We start from the raw sequence: 15,472 nt of genomic DNA on the forward strand, positions 1-15,472 counted from the left end.
CTGGGAGCACTGGGAGGGACTGGGAGCACGGGGACTCGGACAGCAAGGTGGGACTGGGAGCACTGGGAGGGACTGGGGGCACTGGGAGGGACTGGGAGGGACTGGGAGCACGGGGACTCGGACAGCAAAGTGGGACTGGGAGCACTGGGAGGGACTGGGAGCACTGGGAGGGACTGGGAGGGACTGGGGGCACTGGGAGGGACTGGGAGCACAGGGACTTGGACAGCAAGGTGGGACTGGGAGCACTGGGAGGGACTGGGAGCACTGGGAGGGACTGGGAGCACGGGGACTCGGACAGCAAGGTGGGACTGGGAGCACTGGGAGGGACTGGGAGGGACTGGGAGCACTGGGAGGGACTGGGAGGGACTGGGAGCACTGGGAGGGACTGGGGGCACTGAGGGACACTGGGAGGGAACTGGGGGACCCTGGGGGTACTGGTGGGACTGGGAGGGAAGTGGGAGCACTGGGAGTGAACTGGGAGGGACTGGGAGCATTGGGAGTGAACTGGGAGGGAACTGGGAGCACTGGGAGTGAACTGGGAGCACTGGGAGGGACTGGGAGGAACTGGGAGCACTGGGAGTGAACTGGGAGCACTGGGAGGGACTGGGGGCACTGGGAGGGACTGGCAGGGACTGGAGGGACTGGGAGCACTGGGAGGGACTGGGAGGGACTGGGAGAGACACTGGGAGCACTGGGAGAGACTGGGAGGGACTGGGAGCACTGGGAGGGACTGGGGGCACTGAGGGACACTGGGAGGGAACTGGGGGACCCTGGGGGCACTGGTGGGACTGGGAGGGAACTGGTGGGACTGGGAGGGAACTGGGGGTCCCCGGGGGGTCTCCACCGCCCCCCCCAGCCCAGTTTGACCCCGCCCAGTCTGAGGGGGAGGTGCCGGGCGAGGCTCTGAGCGAGGAGGAGGAGGAGGAGGAGGAAGAGGAGGAAGAGGAGGAGGAGGAGGACGAGGAAGAGGAGGAGGAAGATGAGGAAGAGGAGGAGGAAGAGGACGAGGAGGAGTCCGGGAACGCCTCGGATCGGGTGAGGAGGGGTCCGGGGGGGTCCGGGGAGGATTTTGGGGGGTCCCTGACCCCCCCATGGCACCCCCAGAACGCGTCAGGGGGCTTTGGGGAGGGTCTGGGGGGGATTTTGGGGGTCCAGGGGGGGATTTTGGGGGTCCAGGGGGGTTTGGGGAGGGTCTGGGGGGGGATTTTGGGGGTCCAGGGGGGTTTGGGGAGGGTCTGGGGGGGGATTTTGGGGGTTCAGGGGGTGTGGGGAGGGTCCGGGGGGGATTTTGGGGGTCCAGGGGGGTTTGGGGAGGGTCTGGGGGGGATTTTGGGGGTCCAGGGGGGAATTTTGGGGGTCCAGGGTGGGATTTTGGGGGTCCAGGGTGGGATTTTGAGGGTCCAGGGTGGGATTTTGGGGCTCCAGGTGGGATTTTGAGGGTCCAGGGGGGTTTTTGGGGCTCCAGGGTGGGATTTTGGGGCTCCAGGGTGGGATTTTGGGGCTCCTGGGGGGGATTTTGGGGCTCCAGGGTGGGATTTTGAGGGTCCAGGGGGGATTTTGGGGCTCCAGGGTGGGATTTTGAGGGTCCAGGGTGGGGATTTTGGGGCTCCGGGGTGGGATTTTGGGGCTCCAGGGGGGATTTTGGGGCTCCAGGGTGGGATTTTGAGGGTCCAGGGTGGGATTTTGGGGCTCCAGGGTGGGATTTTGGGGGTCCAGGGGGTGTGGGGAGGGTCCAGGGTGGGATTTTGGGGTTCAGGTGGGATTTTGAGGGTCCAGGGTGGGATTTTGAGGGTCCAGAGTGGGATTTTGGGGCTCCAGGTGGGATTTTGAGGGTCCAGGGTGGCATTTTGGGGCTCCAGGGTGGGATTTTGAGGGTCCAGGGTGGGATTTTGGGGGTCCAGGGTGGGATTTTGGGGCTCCAGGGTGGGATTTTGGGGGTCCAGGGTGGGATTTTGGGGGCTCCAGGGTGGGATTTTGGGGCTCCAGGGGGGGATTTTGGGTTTCAGGTGGGATTTTGGGGGTCCAGGGGGGAATTTTGGGGCTCCAGGGGGGATTTTGGCGGTCCAGGGTGGGATTTTGGGGGTCCGGGGTGGGATTTTGGGGGTCCGGGGTGGGATTTTGAGGGTCCAGGGGGTGTGGGGAGGGTCCAGGGTGGGATTTTGGGGCTCCAGGGGGGGATTTTGGGTTTCAGGTGGGATTTTGGGGCTCCAGGGGGGTTTTTGGGGCTCCAGGGTGGGATTTTGGGGCTCCAGGGTGGGATTTTGAGGGTCCAGGGGGTGTGGGGAGGGTCCAGGGTGGGATTTTGAGAGTCCAGGGTGGGATTTTGGGGCTCCAGGGTGGGATTTTGGGGGTCCGGGGTGGGATTTTGGGGGTCCGGGGTGGGATTTTGAGGGTCCAGGGAGTGTGGGGAGGGTCCAGGGTGGGATTTTGGGGCTCCAGGGGGGGATTTTGGGGCTCCAGGGTGGGATTTTGGGGTTCAGGTGGGATTATGAGGGTCCAGGGTGGGATTTTGAGGGTCCAGGGTGGGATTTTGGGGCTCCAGGTGGGATTTTGAGGGTCCAGGGTGGGATTTGGGGGTCCAGGTGGGATTTTGAGGGTCCGGGGTGGGATTTTGGGGGTCCAGGGTGGGATTTTGGGGCTCCAGGTGGGATTTTGGGGCTCCGGGGTGGGATTTTGGGGCTCCAGGGTGGGATTTTGAGGGTCCAGGGTGGGATTTTGGGGGTCCAGGGGGGATTTTGGGGCTCCAGGTGGGATTTTGAGGGTCCAGGGTGGGATTTTGAGGGTCCAGGGTGGGATTTGGGGGTCCAGGTGGGATTTTGAGGGTCCGGGGTGGGATTTTGGGGCTCCAGGTGGGATTTTGAGGGTCCAGGGTGGGATTTTGGGGCTCCAGGGTGGGATTTTGGGGCTCCAGGGTGGGATTTTGAGGGTCCAGGGTTGGATTTTGGCGGTCCAGGTGGGATTTTGAGGGTCCAGGGTGGTTTTTGGGGCTCCAGGGTGAGATTTTGAGGGTCCAGGGTGGGATTTTGGGGGTCCAGGGTGGGATTTTGGCGGTCCAGGTGGGATTTTGGGGCTCCAGGGTGGGTTTTTGGGGCTCCAGGGGGGTTTTTGGGGCTCCAGGGTGGGATTTTGGCGGTCCAGGTGGGATTTTGGGGCTCCAGGGTGGGATTTTGGGGCTCCAGGGTGGGATTTTGGGGCTCCTGGGGGGGATTTTGGGGCTCCAGGGTGAGATTTTGAGGGTCCCGGGGGGATTTTGGGGCTCCAGGGTGGGATTTTGAGGGTCCAGGGTGGGGATTTTGGGGCTCCGGGGTGGGATTTTGGGGCTCCAGGGTGGGATTTTGAGGGTCCAGGGTGGGATTTTGAGGGTCCAGGGTGGGATTTTGGGGCTCCAGGGTGGGATTTTGGGGGTCCAGGGGGTGTGGGGAGGGTCCAGGGTGGGATTTTGGGGTTCAGGTGGGATTTTGAGGGTCCAGGGTGGGATTTTGGGGCTCCAGGGTGGGATTTTGAGGCTCCAGGGTGGGACTTTGGGGCTCCAGGGTGGGATTTTGAGGGTCCAGGGTGGCATTTTGGGGCTCCAGGGTGGGATTTTGAGGGTCCAGGGTGGGATTTTGAGGGTCCAGGGTGGCATTTTGGGGCTCCAGGGTGGGATTTTGAGGGTCCAGGGTGGGATTTTGGGGGTCCAGGGTGGGATTTTGGGGCTCCAGGGGGGTTTTTGGGGCTCCAGGGTGGGATTTTGGGGCTTCGGGGTGGGTTTTTGGGGCTCCAGGGTGGGTTTTTGGGGCTCCAGGGTGGGATTTTGGGGCTCCAGGGTGGGATTTTGGGGGTCCCTGACCCCCCCGGCCCCCCCAGAGCGCGTCGAGCGCCCGGCGCAGGGCGAGGCGGCGCTGGAAGGAGAGCCCCTGGCTGAAACCCGCCCGCAAGAGGAAGAGGAAGGAGCCCCGCGGCAAGGACAGGGGTGGGGAGGCTGAATTGGGGAGGGGGCGGCGCTGGGGGGGTGGGGAGGGGAAATTTGGGGGGATTTGGGGCGTTTGGGGTGAGGGATTTGGGGAGTTTGGGGGTTGGAATTGGGTTTGGGGGTGATGGATTTGGGGGGGTTTGGGGGTTGGAATTGGGTTTGGGGCGATGAATTTGGGGAGTTTGGGGGGTTTGGGATGAGAAATTTGGGGAGTTTGGGGGGGTTTGGGTGAGGGATTTGGGGAGTTTGGGGGTTGGAATTGGGTTTGGGGGTGATAAATTTGGGGAGTTTGGGGGGTTTGGGGTGATAAATTTGGGGAGTTTGGGGATTGGAATTGGGTTTGGGGTGATGAATTTGGGGGGTTTGGGGGTTGGAATTGGGTTTGGGGCGATGAATTTGGGGAGTTTGGGGGGTTTGGGATGAGAAATTTGGGGAGTTTGGGGGGGTTTGGGTGATGAATTTGGGGAGTTTGGGGGGGTTTGGGTGATGAATTTGGGGAGTTTGGGGGAGTTTGGGGGGGTTTGGGTGATGAATTTGGGGAGTTTGGGGGGGTTTGGGCTGAGGAATTTGGGGAGTTTGGGTTTGGGGTGATAAATTTGGGGAGTTTGGGGGGTTGGGGGTGATAAATTTGGGGCGTTTGGGGGTTGGAATTGGGTTTGGGGCGATGAATTTGGGGAGTTTGGGGGGTTTGGGGGTTGGAAATGGGGGGATTTGGGGGGAGTTGGAATTGGGGAGTTTGGGGGGTTTGGGCTGAGGAATTTGGGGAGTTTGGGGGGTTTGGGTGATGAATTGGGGGAGTTTGGGGGGGTTTGGGTGAGGAATTGGGGGGTTTGGGGTGAGAAATTTGGGGAGTTTGGGGGGGTTTGGGTGAGGAATTGGGGGGTTTGGGGTGATAAATTTGGGGGGGGTTGGGGTGAGGAATTTGGGGGGGTTTGGGGGTTGGAATTGGGTTTGGGGTGCGAAATTTGGGGAGTTTGGGGGGTTTGGGGTGATGAATTTGGGGAGTTTGGGGGAGTTTGGGGGGTTTGGGTGATGAATTTGGGGAGTTTGGGGGGTTTGGGTGAGGAATTGGGGGGGTTGGGGGGTTTGGGGTGAGAAATTTGGGGAGTTTGGGGGGGTTTGGGGTGAGGGATTTGGGGAATTTGAGGTGAGAAATTTGGGGGGAGTTTGGGGTATTGGGGAGTTGGGGGGTTTGGGGGGGGTTTGGGGGTGATGAATTTGGGGAGTTGGGGGGTTGGAATTGGGTTTGGGATGATGAATTTGGGGAGTTTGGGGGGTTTGGGGAGTTGGGGGGTTTGGGGGGAGGAATTTGGGGAGTTTGGGGGGATTTGGGGTGAGGAATTTGGGGAGGAGGTTGGAATTGGGGAGTTTGGGGCGGTTTGGGGACTGAAATTTGGGGGGGTTGGGGTGAGAAATTTGGGGGGTTTGTGGGGGGGTTTGGGGTGAGAAATTTGGGGAGTTTGGGGGTTGGAATTGGGGAGTTTGGGGGGTTTGGGGTGAGAAATTTGGGGAGGTTGGGGGATTGAGGAATTGGGGGTTTTGGGGGTGATAAATTTGGGGAGTTTGGGAGGGTTTGGGGTGATAAATTTGGGGAGTTTGGGGGTTGGAATTGGGTTTGGGGTGGTAAATTTGGGGAGTTTGAGGAGTTGGGGGGTTTGGGGGGGGTTTGGGGGTGATGAATTTGGGGAGTTTGGAGTGAGAAATTTGGGGAGTTTGGGGTGAGGAGTTTGGGGATTTTGGGGGCTGGAATTTGGGGAGGGGATTGAGGAGTTGGGGGGTTCAGGCAGGGGTTTTGGGGCTGATTTGGGGAGTTTGGGGTGAGAAATTTGGGAGTTTGGGGTGAGGAATTTGGGGATTTTGGGGTGAGGAATTTGGGGGATTTTGGGGTGAGGAATTTGGGGAGTTTGGGGATTGGAATTAGGGGGTTTGGGGGGGTGGAATTGGGGGTTTTGGGGGTTGGAATTGGGGGGCTTGGGGGGTTTTTGGGGGGATTTGGGGGTGATAAATTTGGGGAGTTTCGGGGTGATAAATTGGGGAGTTCGGGGGGTGGAATTGGGGACTGGAATTTGGGGAGGGGGGGTTGGAATTGGGGGGTTTGGGGTGAGGAATTTGGGGATTTTGGGGGTTGGAATTGGGGGGTTCTGGGGGGTTCTGGGACTGAAATTTGGGGGAGGGGATCAAGGAGTTGGGGAGTTTGGGGAGGGGGTTTGGGGGTTGGAATTTGGGGAGGGGGATCGAGGAATTGGGGAGTTTGGGGGGGGCTTTGGGGGGTGACAAATTTGGGGAATTTGGGGGTTGGAATTGGGGGGTTTGGGGGTGGTAAATTTGGGGAGGGGGATCGAGGAGTTGGGGCCTTTGGGGAGGGGTTCGGGGGCGATAAATTTGGGCGATTTTTGGGTTGGAATCGGGGGCTTTGGGGAGGGGTTTGGGGGCGATAAATTTGGGGAATTTTTGGGTTGGAATCGGGGGCTTTGGGGAGGGGTTCGGGGGCGATAAATTTGGGGAATTTTTGGGTTGGAATCGGGGGCTTTGGGGAGGGGTTCGGGGGCGATAAATTTGGGGGATTCAAATATTGAAATTTGGGGAGGGAGCCCCCCTGGAGGTGGGGGAGGGGTGCTCGGGGTGGGACATTTTGGGGTGGGGGTCCCATTTTGGGGGTCCCTGACCCCCCCTGTGCCCCCCCCAGGCCCCGGTGCCCCCCCCATGGGACCCCCCAGCGAATACACCGAGGTGCCCCTGGGCTGCCTGCAGCTGCCGGGGGGAGGGGCCCTGAGCCCCCAGCCCCCAGGTGAGCACAGCTGGACACACAGCTGGACACACAGCTGGACACACAGCTGGACACACAGCTGGACACGGACACACAGCTGGACACACAGCCGGACACACAGCTGGACACACAGCTGGACACGGACACACAGCTGGACACACAGCTGGACACACAGCTGGACACACAGCTGGACACGGACACACAGCTGGACACGGACACACAGCTGGACACACAGCTGGACACAGGCACACAGCTGGACACACAGCTGGACACACAGCTGGACACACAGCCGGACATGGACACACAGCTGGACACACAGCCGGACACACAGCCGGACACACCGCTGGACACACAGCTGGACACAGACACACAGCTGGACACACAGCTGGACACAGACACACAGCTGGACACACAGCTGGACATGGACACACAGCTGGACATGGACACACAGCTGGACACACAGCCGGACACACAGCCGGACACGGACACACAGCTGGACACACAGCTGGACACACAGCTGGACATGGATACACAGCTGGACATGGACACACAGCCGGACACACAGCTGGACACGGACACACAGCTGGACACACAGCTGGACATGGACACACAGCTGGACACACAGCCGGACACACAGCTGGACACGGACACACAGCTGGACACACAGCTGGACACACAGCTGGACATGGATACACAGCTGGACATGGACACACAGCCGGACACACAGCTGGACATGGACACACAGCTGGACACGGACACACAGCTGGACACACAGCTGGACATGGACACACCCCTGGACACACAGCCGGACATGGACACACCCCTGGACACACAGCCGGACACACAGCTGGACATGGACACACAGCTGGACACACAGCTGGACATGGACACGCAGCTGGACACACAGCTGGACATGGATACACAGCTGGACACACAGCTGGACATGGACACACAGCCGGACACACAGCCGGACACACAGCTGGAAATGGACACACAGCTGGACATGGACACACAGCTGGACACACAGCTGGACATGGACACACCCCTGGACACACAGCCGGACATGGACACACCCCTGGACACACAGCCGGACACACAGCTGGAAATGGACACACAGCTGGACACACAGCTGGACACGGACACACAGCTGGACACACAGCTGGACACACAGCTGGACATGGATACACAGCTGGACATGGACACACAGCTGGACATGGACACACAGCTGGACACGGACACACAGCTGGACACACAGCTGGACACACAGCTGGACACGGACACACAGCCGGACATGGACACACAGCTGGACATGGACACACAGCTGGACACACAGCTGGACATGGACACACAGCTGGACACACAGCTGGACACACAGCTGGACACGGACACACAGCTGGACATGGACACACAGCTGGACATGGACACACAGCTGGACACACAGCTGGACATGGACACACAGCTGGACACACAGCCGGACACACAGCCGGACACGGACACACAGCTGGACATGGACACACAGCTGGACATGGACACACAGCTGGACACACAGCTGGACACGGACACACAGCTGGACACGGACACACAGCTGGACACGGACACACAGCCGGACACACAGCTGGACATGGACACACCCCTGGACACACAGCTGGACACACAGCTGGACATGGACACACAGCTGGACATGGACACACCCCTGGACACACAGCTGGACACACAGCCGGACACACAGCCGGACATGGACACACAGCTGGACATGGACACACCCCTGGACACACAGCTGGACACACAGCCGGACATGGACACACAGCTGGACACACAGCTGGACACACAGCTGGACATGGACACACAGCTGGACATGGACACACAGCTGGACACACAGCTGGACACGGACACACAGCTGGACACACAGCTGGACACACAGCTGGACATGGACACACCCCTGGACACACAGCCGGACATGGACACACCCCTGGACACACAGCCGGACACACAGCTGGACATGGACACACCCCTGGACACACAGCCGGACACACAGCTGGACATGGACACACAGCTGGACACACAGCTGGACATGGATACACAGCTGGACACACAGCTGGACATGGACACACCCCTGGACACACAGCCGGACACACAGCTGGACACGGACACACAGCTGGACACACAGCCGGACACGGACACACAGCTGGACACACAGCTGGACACACAGCCGGACATGGACACACAGCTGGACACACAGCTGGACACGGACACACAGCTGGACACACAGCCGGACACACAGCCGGACATGGACACACAGCTGGACACACAGCTGGACATGGACACACAGCTGGACACACAGCTGGACACACAGCTGGACACGGACACACAGCTGGACATGGACACACCCCTGGACACACAGCTGGACACACAGCTGGACATGGACACACAGCTGGACATGGACACACAGCTGGACACACAGCTGGACATGGACACACAGCTGGACACGGACACACAGCTGGACATGGACACACAGCTGGACACACAGCTGGACACACAGCTGGACATGGACACACAGCCGGACATGGACACACAGCTGGACACACAGCTGGACATGGACACACAGCTGGACACACAGCTGGACACACAGCTGGACACGGACACACAGCTGGACACGGACACACAGCCGGACACGGACACACAGCCGGACACGGACACACAGCTGGACATGGACACACAGCTGGACACACAGCTGGACATGGACACACAGCTGGACACGGACACACAGCTGGACACACAGCTGGACACGGACACACAGCTGGACACGGACACACAGCTGGACACGGACACACAGCCGGACACACAGCTGGACATGGACACACAGCTGGACACACAGCCGGACACACAGCCGGACATGGACACACAGCCGGACACACAGCTGGACACACCCCTGGACACACAGCTGGACACGGACACACAGCTGGACACACAGCCGGACACACAGCCGGACATGGACACACAGCTGGACACACAGCCGGACACACAGCCGGACACACCGCTGGACACACAGCTGGACACAGACACACAGCTGGACATGGACACACAGCTGGACATGGACACACAGCTGGACACACAGCCGGACACACAGCCGGACACGGACACACAGCTGGACACACAGCTGGACACACAGCTGGACATGGATACACAGCTGGACATGGACACACAGCCGGACACACAGCTGGACACGGACACACAGCTGGACACACAGCTGGACACACAGCTGGACATGGACACACAGCCGGACACACAGCCGGACACACAGCTGGACACGGACACACAGCTGGACATGGACACACAGCTGGACACACAGCCGGACACACAGCTGGACACGGACACACAGCTGGACACACAGCTGGACATGGACACACCCCTGGACACACAGCCGGACATGGACACACCCCTGGACACACAGCCGGACACACAGCTGGACATGGACACACAGCTGGACATGGACACACAGCTGGACACACAGCTGGACATGGACACACCCCTGGACACACAGCCGGACACACAGCTGGACACGGACACACAGCTGGACACACAGCTGGACATGGACACACAGCTGGACACACAGCTGGACATGGACACACAGCCGGACACACAGCCGGACACACAGCTGGACACGGACACACAGCTGGACACACAGCTGGACACACAGCTGGACATGGATACACAGCTGGACATGGACACACAGCCGGACACACAGCCGGACATGGACACACCCCTGGACACGGACACACAGCTGGACACACAGCTGGACATGGACACACCCCTGGACACACAGCCGGACATGGACACACCCCTGGACACACAGCCGGACACACAGCTGGACATGGACACGCAGCTGGACACACAGCTGGACATGGATACACAGCTGGACACACAGCTGGACATGGACACACCCCTGGACACACAGCCGGACACACAGCTGGACATGGACACACAGCTGGACACACAGCTGGACACGGACACACAGCTGGACACACAGCTGGACACGGACACACAGCTGGACACACAGCTGGACACACAGCCGGACATGGACACACAGCTGGACACACAGCTGGACATGGACACACAGCTGGACACACAGCTGGACACGGACACACAGCTGGACACGGACACACAGCTGGACATGGACACACAGCTGGACATGGACACACAGCTGGACACACAGCTGGACATGGACACACAGCTGGACATGGACACACAGCCGGACACACAGCTGGACATGGACACACAGCTGGACATGGACACACAGCTGGACACACAGCTGGACACGGACACACAGCTGGACATGGACACACAGCTGGACATGGACACACAGCTGGACACACAGCTGGACATGGACACACAGCTGGACATGGACACACAGCTGGACATGGACACACAGCTGGACACACAGCTGGACATGGACACACAGCTGGACATGGACACACAGCTGGACACACAGCTGGACACGGACACACAGCTGGACACGGACACACAGCTGGACACGGACACACAGCCGGACACACAGCTGGACATGGACACACCCCTGGACACACAGCTGGACACACAGCTGGACATGGACACACAGCTGGACATGGACACACCCCTGGACACACAGCTGGACACACAGCCGGACACACAGCCGGACATGGACACACAGCTGGACATGGACACACCCCTGGACACACAGCTGGACACACAGCTGGACACACAGCCGGACATGGACACACAGCTGGACACACAGCTGGACATGGACACACAGCTGGACACACAGCTGGACACACAGCTGGACATGGACACACAGCTGGACATGGACACACAGCTGGACACACAGCTGGACACGGACACACAGCTGGACACACAGCTGGACACACAGCTGGACATGGACACACCCCTGGACACACAGCCGGACATGGACACACCCCTGGACACACAGCCGGACACACAGCTGGACATGGACACACAGCTGGACACACAGCTGGACATGGATACACAGCTGGACACACAGCTGGACATGGACACACCCCTGGACATACAGCCGGACACACAGCTGGACACGGACACACAGCTGGACACACAGCTGGACACGGACACACAGCTGGACACGGACACACAGCTGGACACACAGCCGGACACGGACACACAGCTGGACACACAGCTGGACACACAGCCGGACATGGACACACAGCTGGACATGGACACACAGCCGGACACACAGCCGGACATGGACACACAGCTGGACACACAGCTGGACATGGACACACAGCTGGACACGGACACACAGCTGGACATGGACACACAGCTGGACACACAGCTGGACACACAGCTGGACATGGACACACAGCTGGACATGGACACACAGCTGGACACACAGCTGGACACACAGCTGGACATGGACACACAGCCGGACATGGACACACAGCTGGACACACAGCTGGACATGGACACACAGCTGGACACACAGCTGGACACACAGCTGGACACGGACACACAGCTGGACACGGACACACAGCCGGACACGGACACACAGCCGGACATGGACACACAGCTGGACATGGACACACAGCTGGACACACAGCTGGACATGGACACACAGCTGGACACACAGCTGGACATGGACACACAGCTGGACACGGACACACAGCTGGACACACAGCTGGACACGGACACACAGCTGGACACGGACACACAGCTGGACACGGACACACAGCCGGACACACAGCTGGACATGGACACACCCCTGGACACACAGCCGGACACACAGCTGGACATGGACACACAGCTGGACATGGACACACAGCTGGACACACAGCTGGACACACAGCTGGACATGGACACACAGCTGGACATGGACACACAGCTGGACACACAGCTGGACACGGACACACAGCTGGACACACAGCTGGACACACAGCTGGACACGGACACACAGCTGGACACACAGCTGGACACACAGCTGGACACAGGCACACAGCTGGACATGGACACACAGCTGGACACACAGCTGGACACGGACACACAGCTGGACACACAGCTGGACACACAGCTGGACATGGACACACCCCTGGACACACAGCCGGACATGGACACACCCCTGGACACACAGCTGGACACACAGCTGGACATGGACACACCCCTGGACACACAGCTGGACATGGACACACAGCTGGACACACAGCTGGACATGGACACACCCCTGGACACACAGCCGGACACACAGCTGGACACGGACACACAGCTGGACACACAGCCGGACACGGACACACAGCTGGACACACAGCTGGACACGGACACACAGCTGGACACGGACACACAGCTGGACACGGACACACAGCCGGACACACAGCTGGACATGGACACACCCCTGGACACACAGCTGGACACACAGCTGGACATGGACACACAGCTGGACATGGACACCCCCCTGGACACACAGCTGGACACACAGCCGGACACACAGCCGGACATGGACACACAGCTGGACATGGACACACCCCTGGACACACAGCTGGACACACAGCCGGACATGGACACACAGCTGGACACACAGCTGGACATGGACACACAGCTGGACACACAGCTGGACACACAGCTGGACATGGACACACAGCTGGACATGGACACACAGCTGGACACACAGCTGGACACGGACACACAGCTGGACACACAGCTGGACACACAGCTGGACATGGACACACCCCTGGACACACAGCCGGACATGGACACACCCCTGGACACACAGCCGGACACACAGCTGGACATGGACACACCCCTGGACACACAGCCGGACACACAGCTGGACATGGACACACAGCTGGACACACAGCTGGACATGGACACACAGCTGGACACACAGCTGGACATGGATACACAGCTGGACACACAGCTGGACATGGACACACCCCTGGACACACAGCCGGACACACAGCTGGACACGGACACACAGCTGGACACACAGCCGGACACGGACACACAGCTGGACACACAGCTGGACACACAGCCGGACATGGACACACAGCTGGACACACAGCTGGACACGGACACACAGCTGGACACACAGCCGGACACACAGCCGGACATGGACACACAGCTGGACACACAGCTGGACATGGACACACAGCTGGACACACAGCTGGACACACAGCTGGACACGGACACACAGCTGGACATGGACACACCCCTGGACACACAGCTGGACACACAGCTGGACATGGACACACAGCTGGACATGGACACACAGCTGGACACACAGCTGGACATGGACACACAGCTGGACACGGACACACAGCTGGACATGGACACACAGCTGGACACACAGCTGGACACACAGCTGGACATGGACACACAGCCGGACATGGACACACAGCTGGACACACAGCTGGACATGGACACACAGCTGGACACACAGCTGGACACACAGCTGGACACGGACACACAGCCGGACACGGACACACAGCCGGACACGGACACACAGCCGGACACGGACACACAGCTGGACATGGACACACAGCTGGACACACAGCTGGACATGGACACACAGCTGGACACGGACACACAGCTGGACACACAGCTGGACACGGACACACAGCTGGACACGGACACACAGCTGGACACGGACACACAGCCGGACACACAGCTGGACATGGACACACAGCTGGACACACAGCCGGACACACAGCCGGACATGGACACACAGCCGGACACACAGCTGGACACACCCCTGGACACACAGCTGGACACGGACACACAGCTGGACACACAGCCGGACACACAGCCGGACATGGACACACAGCTGGACACACAGCCGGACACACAGCCGGACACACCGCTGGACACACAGCTGGACACAGACACACAGCTGGACATGGACACACAGCTGGACATGGACACACAGCTGGACACACAGCCGGACACACAGCCGGACACGGACACACAGCTGGACACACAGCTGGACACACAGCTGGACATGGATACACAGCTGGACATGGACACACAGCCGGACACACAGCTGGACACGGACACACAGCTGGACACACAGCTGGACACACAGCTGGACATGGACACACAGCCGGACACACAGCCGGACACACAGCTGGACACGGACACACAGCTGGACACACAGCTGGACATGGACACACCCCTGGACACACAGCCGGACATGGACACACCCCTGGACACACAGCCGGACACACAGCTGGACATGGACACACAGCTGGACATGGACACACAGCTGGACACACAGCTGGACATGGACACACCCCTGGACACACAGCCGGACACACAGCTGGACACGGACACACAGCTGGACACACAGCTGGACATGGACACACAGCTGGACACACAGCTGGACATGGACACACCCCTGGACATACAGCCGGACACACAGCTGGACATGGACACACAGCTGGACATGGACACACAGCTGGACACACAGCTGGACATGGACACACCCCTGGACACACAGCCGGACATGGACACACCCCTGGACACACAGCCGGACACACAGCCGGACACACAGCTGGACACGGACACACAGCTGGACACACAGCTGGACATGGATACACAGCTGGACATGGACACACAGCCGGACACACAGCTGGACATGGACACACAGCTGGACACGGACACACAGCTGGACACACAGCTGGACATGGACACACCCCTGGACACACAGCCGGACATGGACACACCCCTGGACACACAGCCGGACACACAGCTGGACATGG

General features: G+C 60.1%; 1 protein-coding gene across 3 annotated transcripts in view; it reads left to right on the forward strand.

The window, feature by feature from the left end:
* Positions 1-15,472, forward strand: part of EHMT2 (euchromatic histone lysine methyltransferase 2) — an 82,476-nt gene that overhangs the window by 4,353 nt on the left and 62,651 nt on the right. For all 3 annotated transcript variants that reach the window (XM_082300064.1, XM_082300065.1, XM_082300066.1), the window contains exons 8-10: positions 877-1,035; positions 3,847-3,952; positions 6,639-6,740. In XM_082300064.1, the coding sequence (XP_082156190.1) occupies positions 877-1,035; positions 3,847-3,952; positions 6,639-6,740 (367 nt within the window). The remainder of the gene's footprint in view (positions 1-876; positions 1,036-3,846; positions 3,953-6,638; positions 6,741-15,472) is intronic.

This window comes from Coloeus monedula (assembly GCF_965178545.1).
Source record: "Coloeus monedula genome assembly, chromosome: 36".
NCBI classification, from domain to species: Eukaryota; Metazoa; Chordata; class Aves; order Passeriformes; family Corvidae; genus Coloeus; species Coloeus monedula.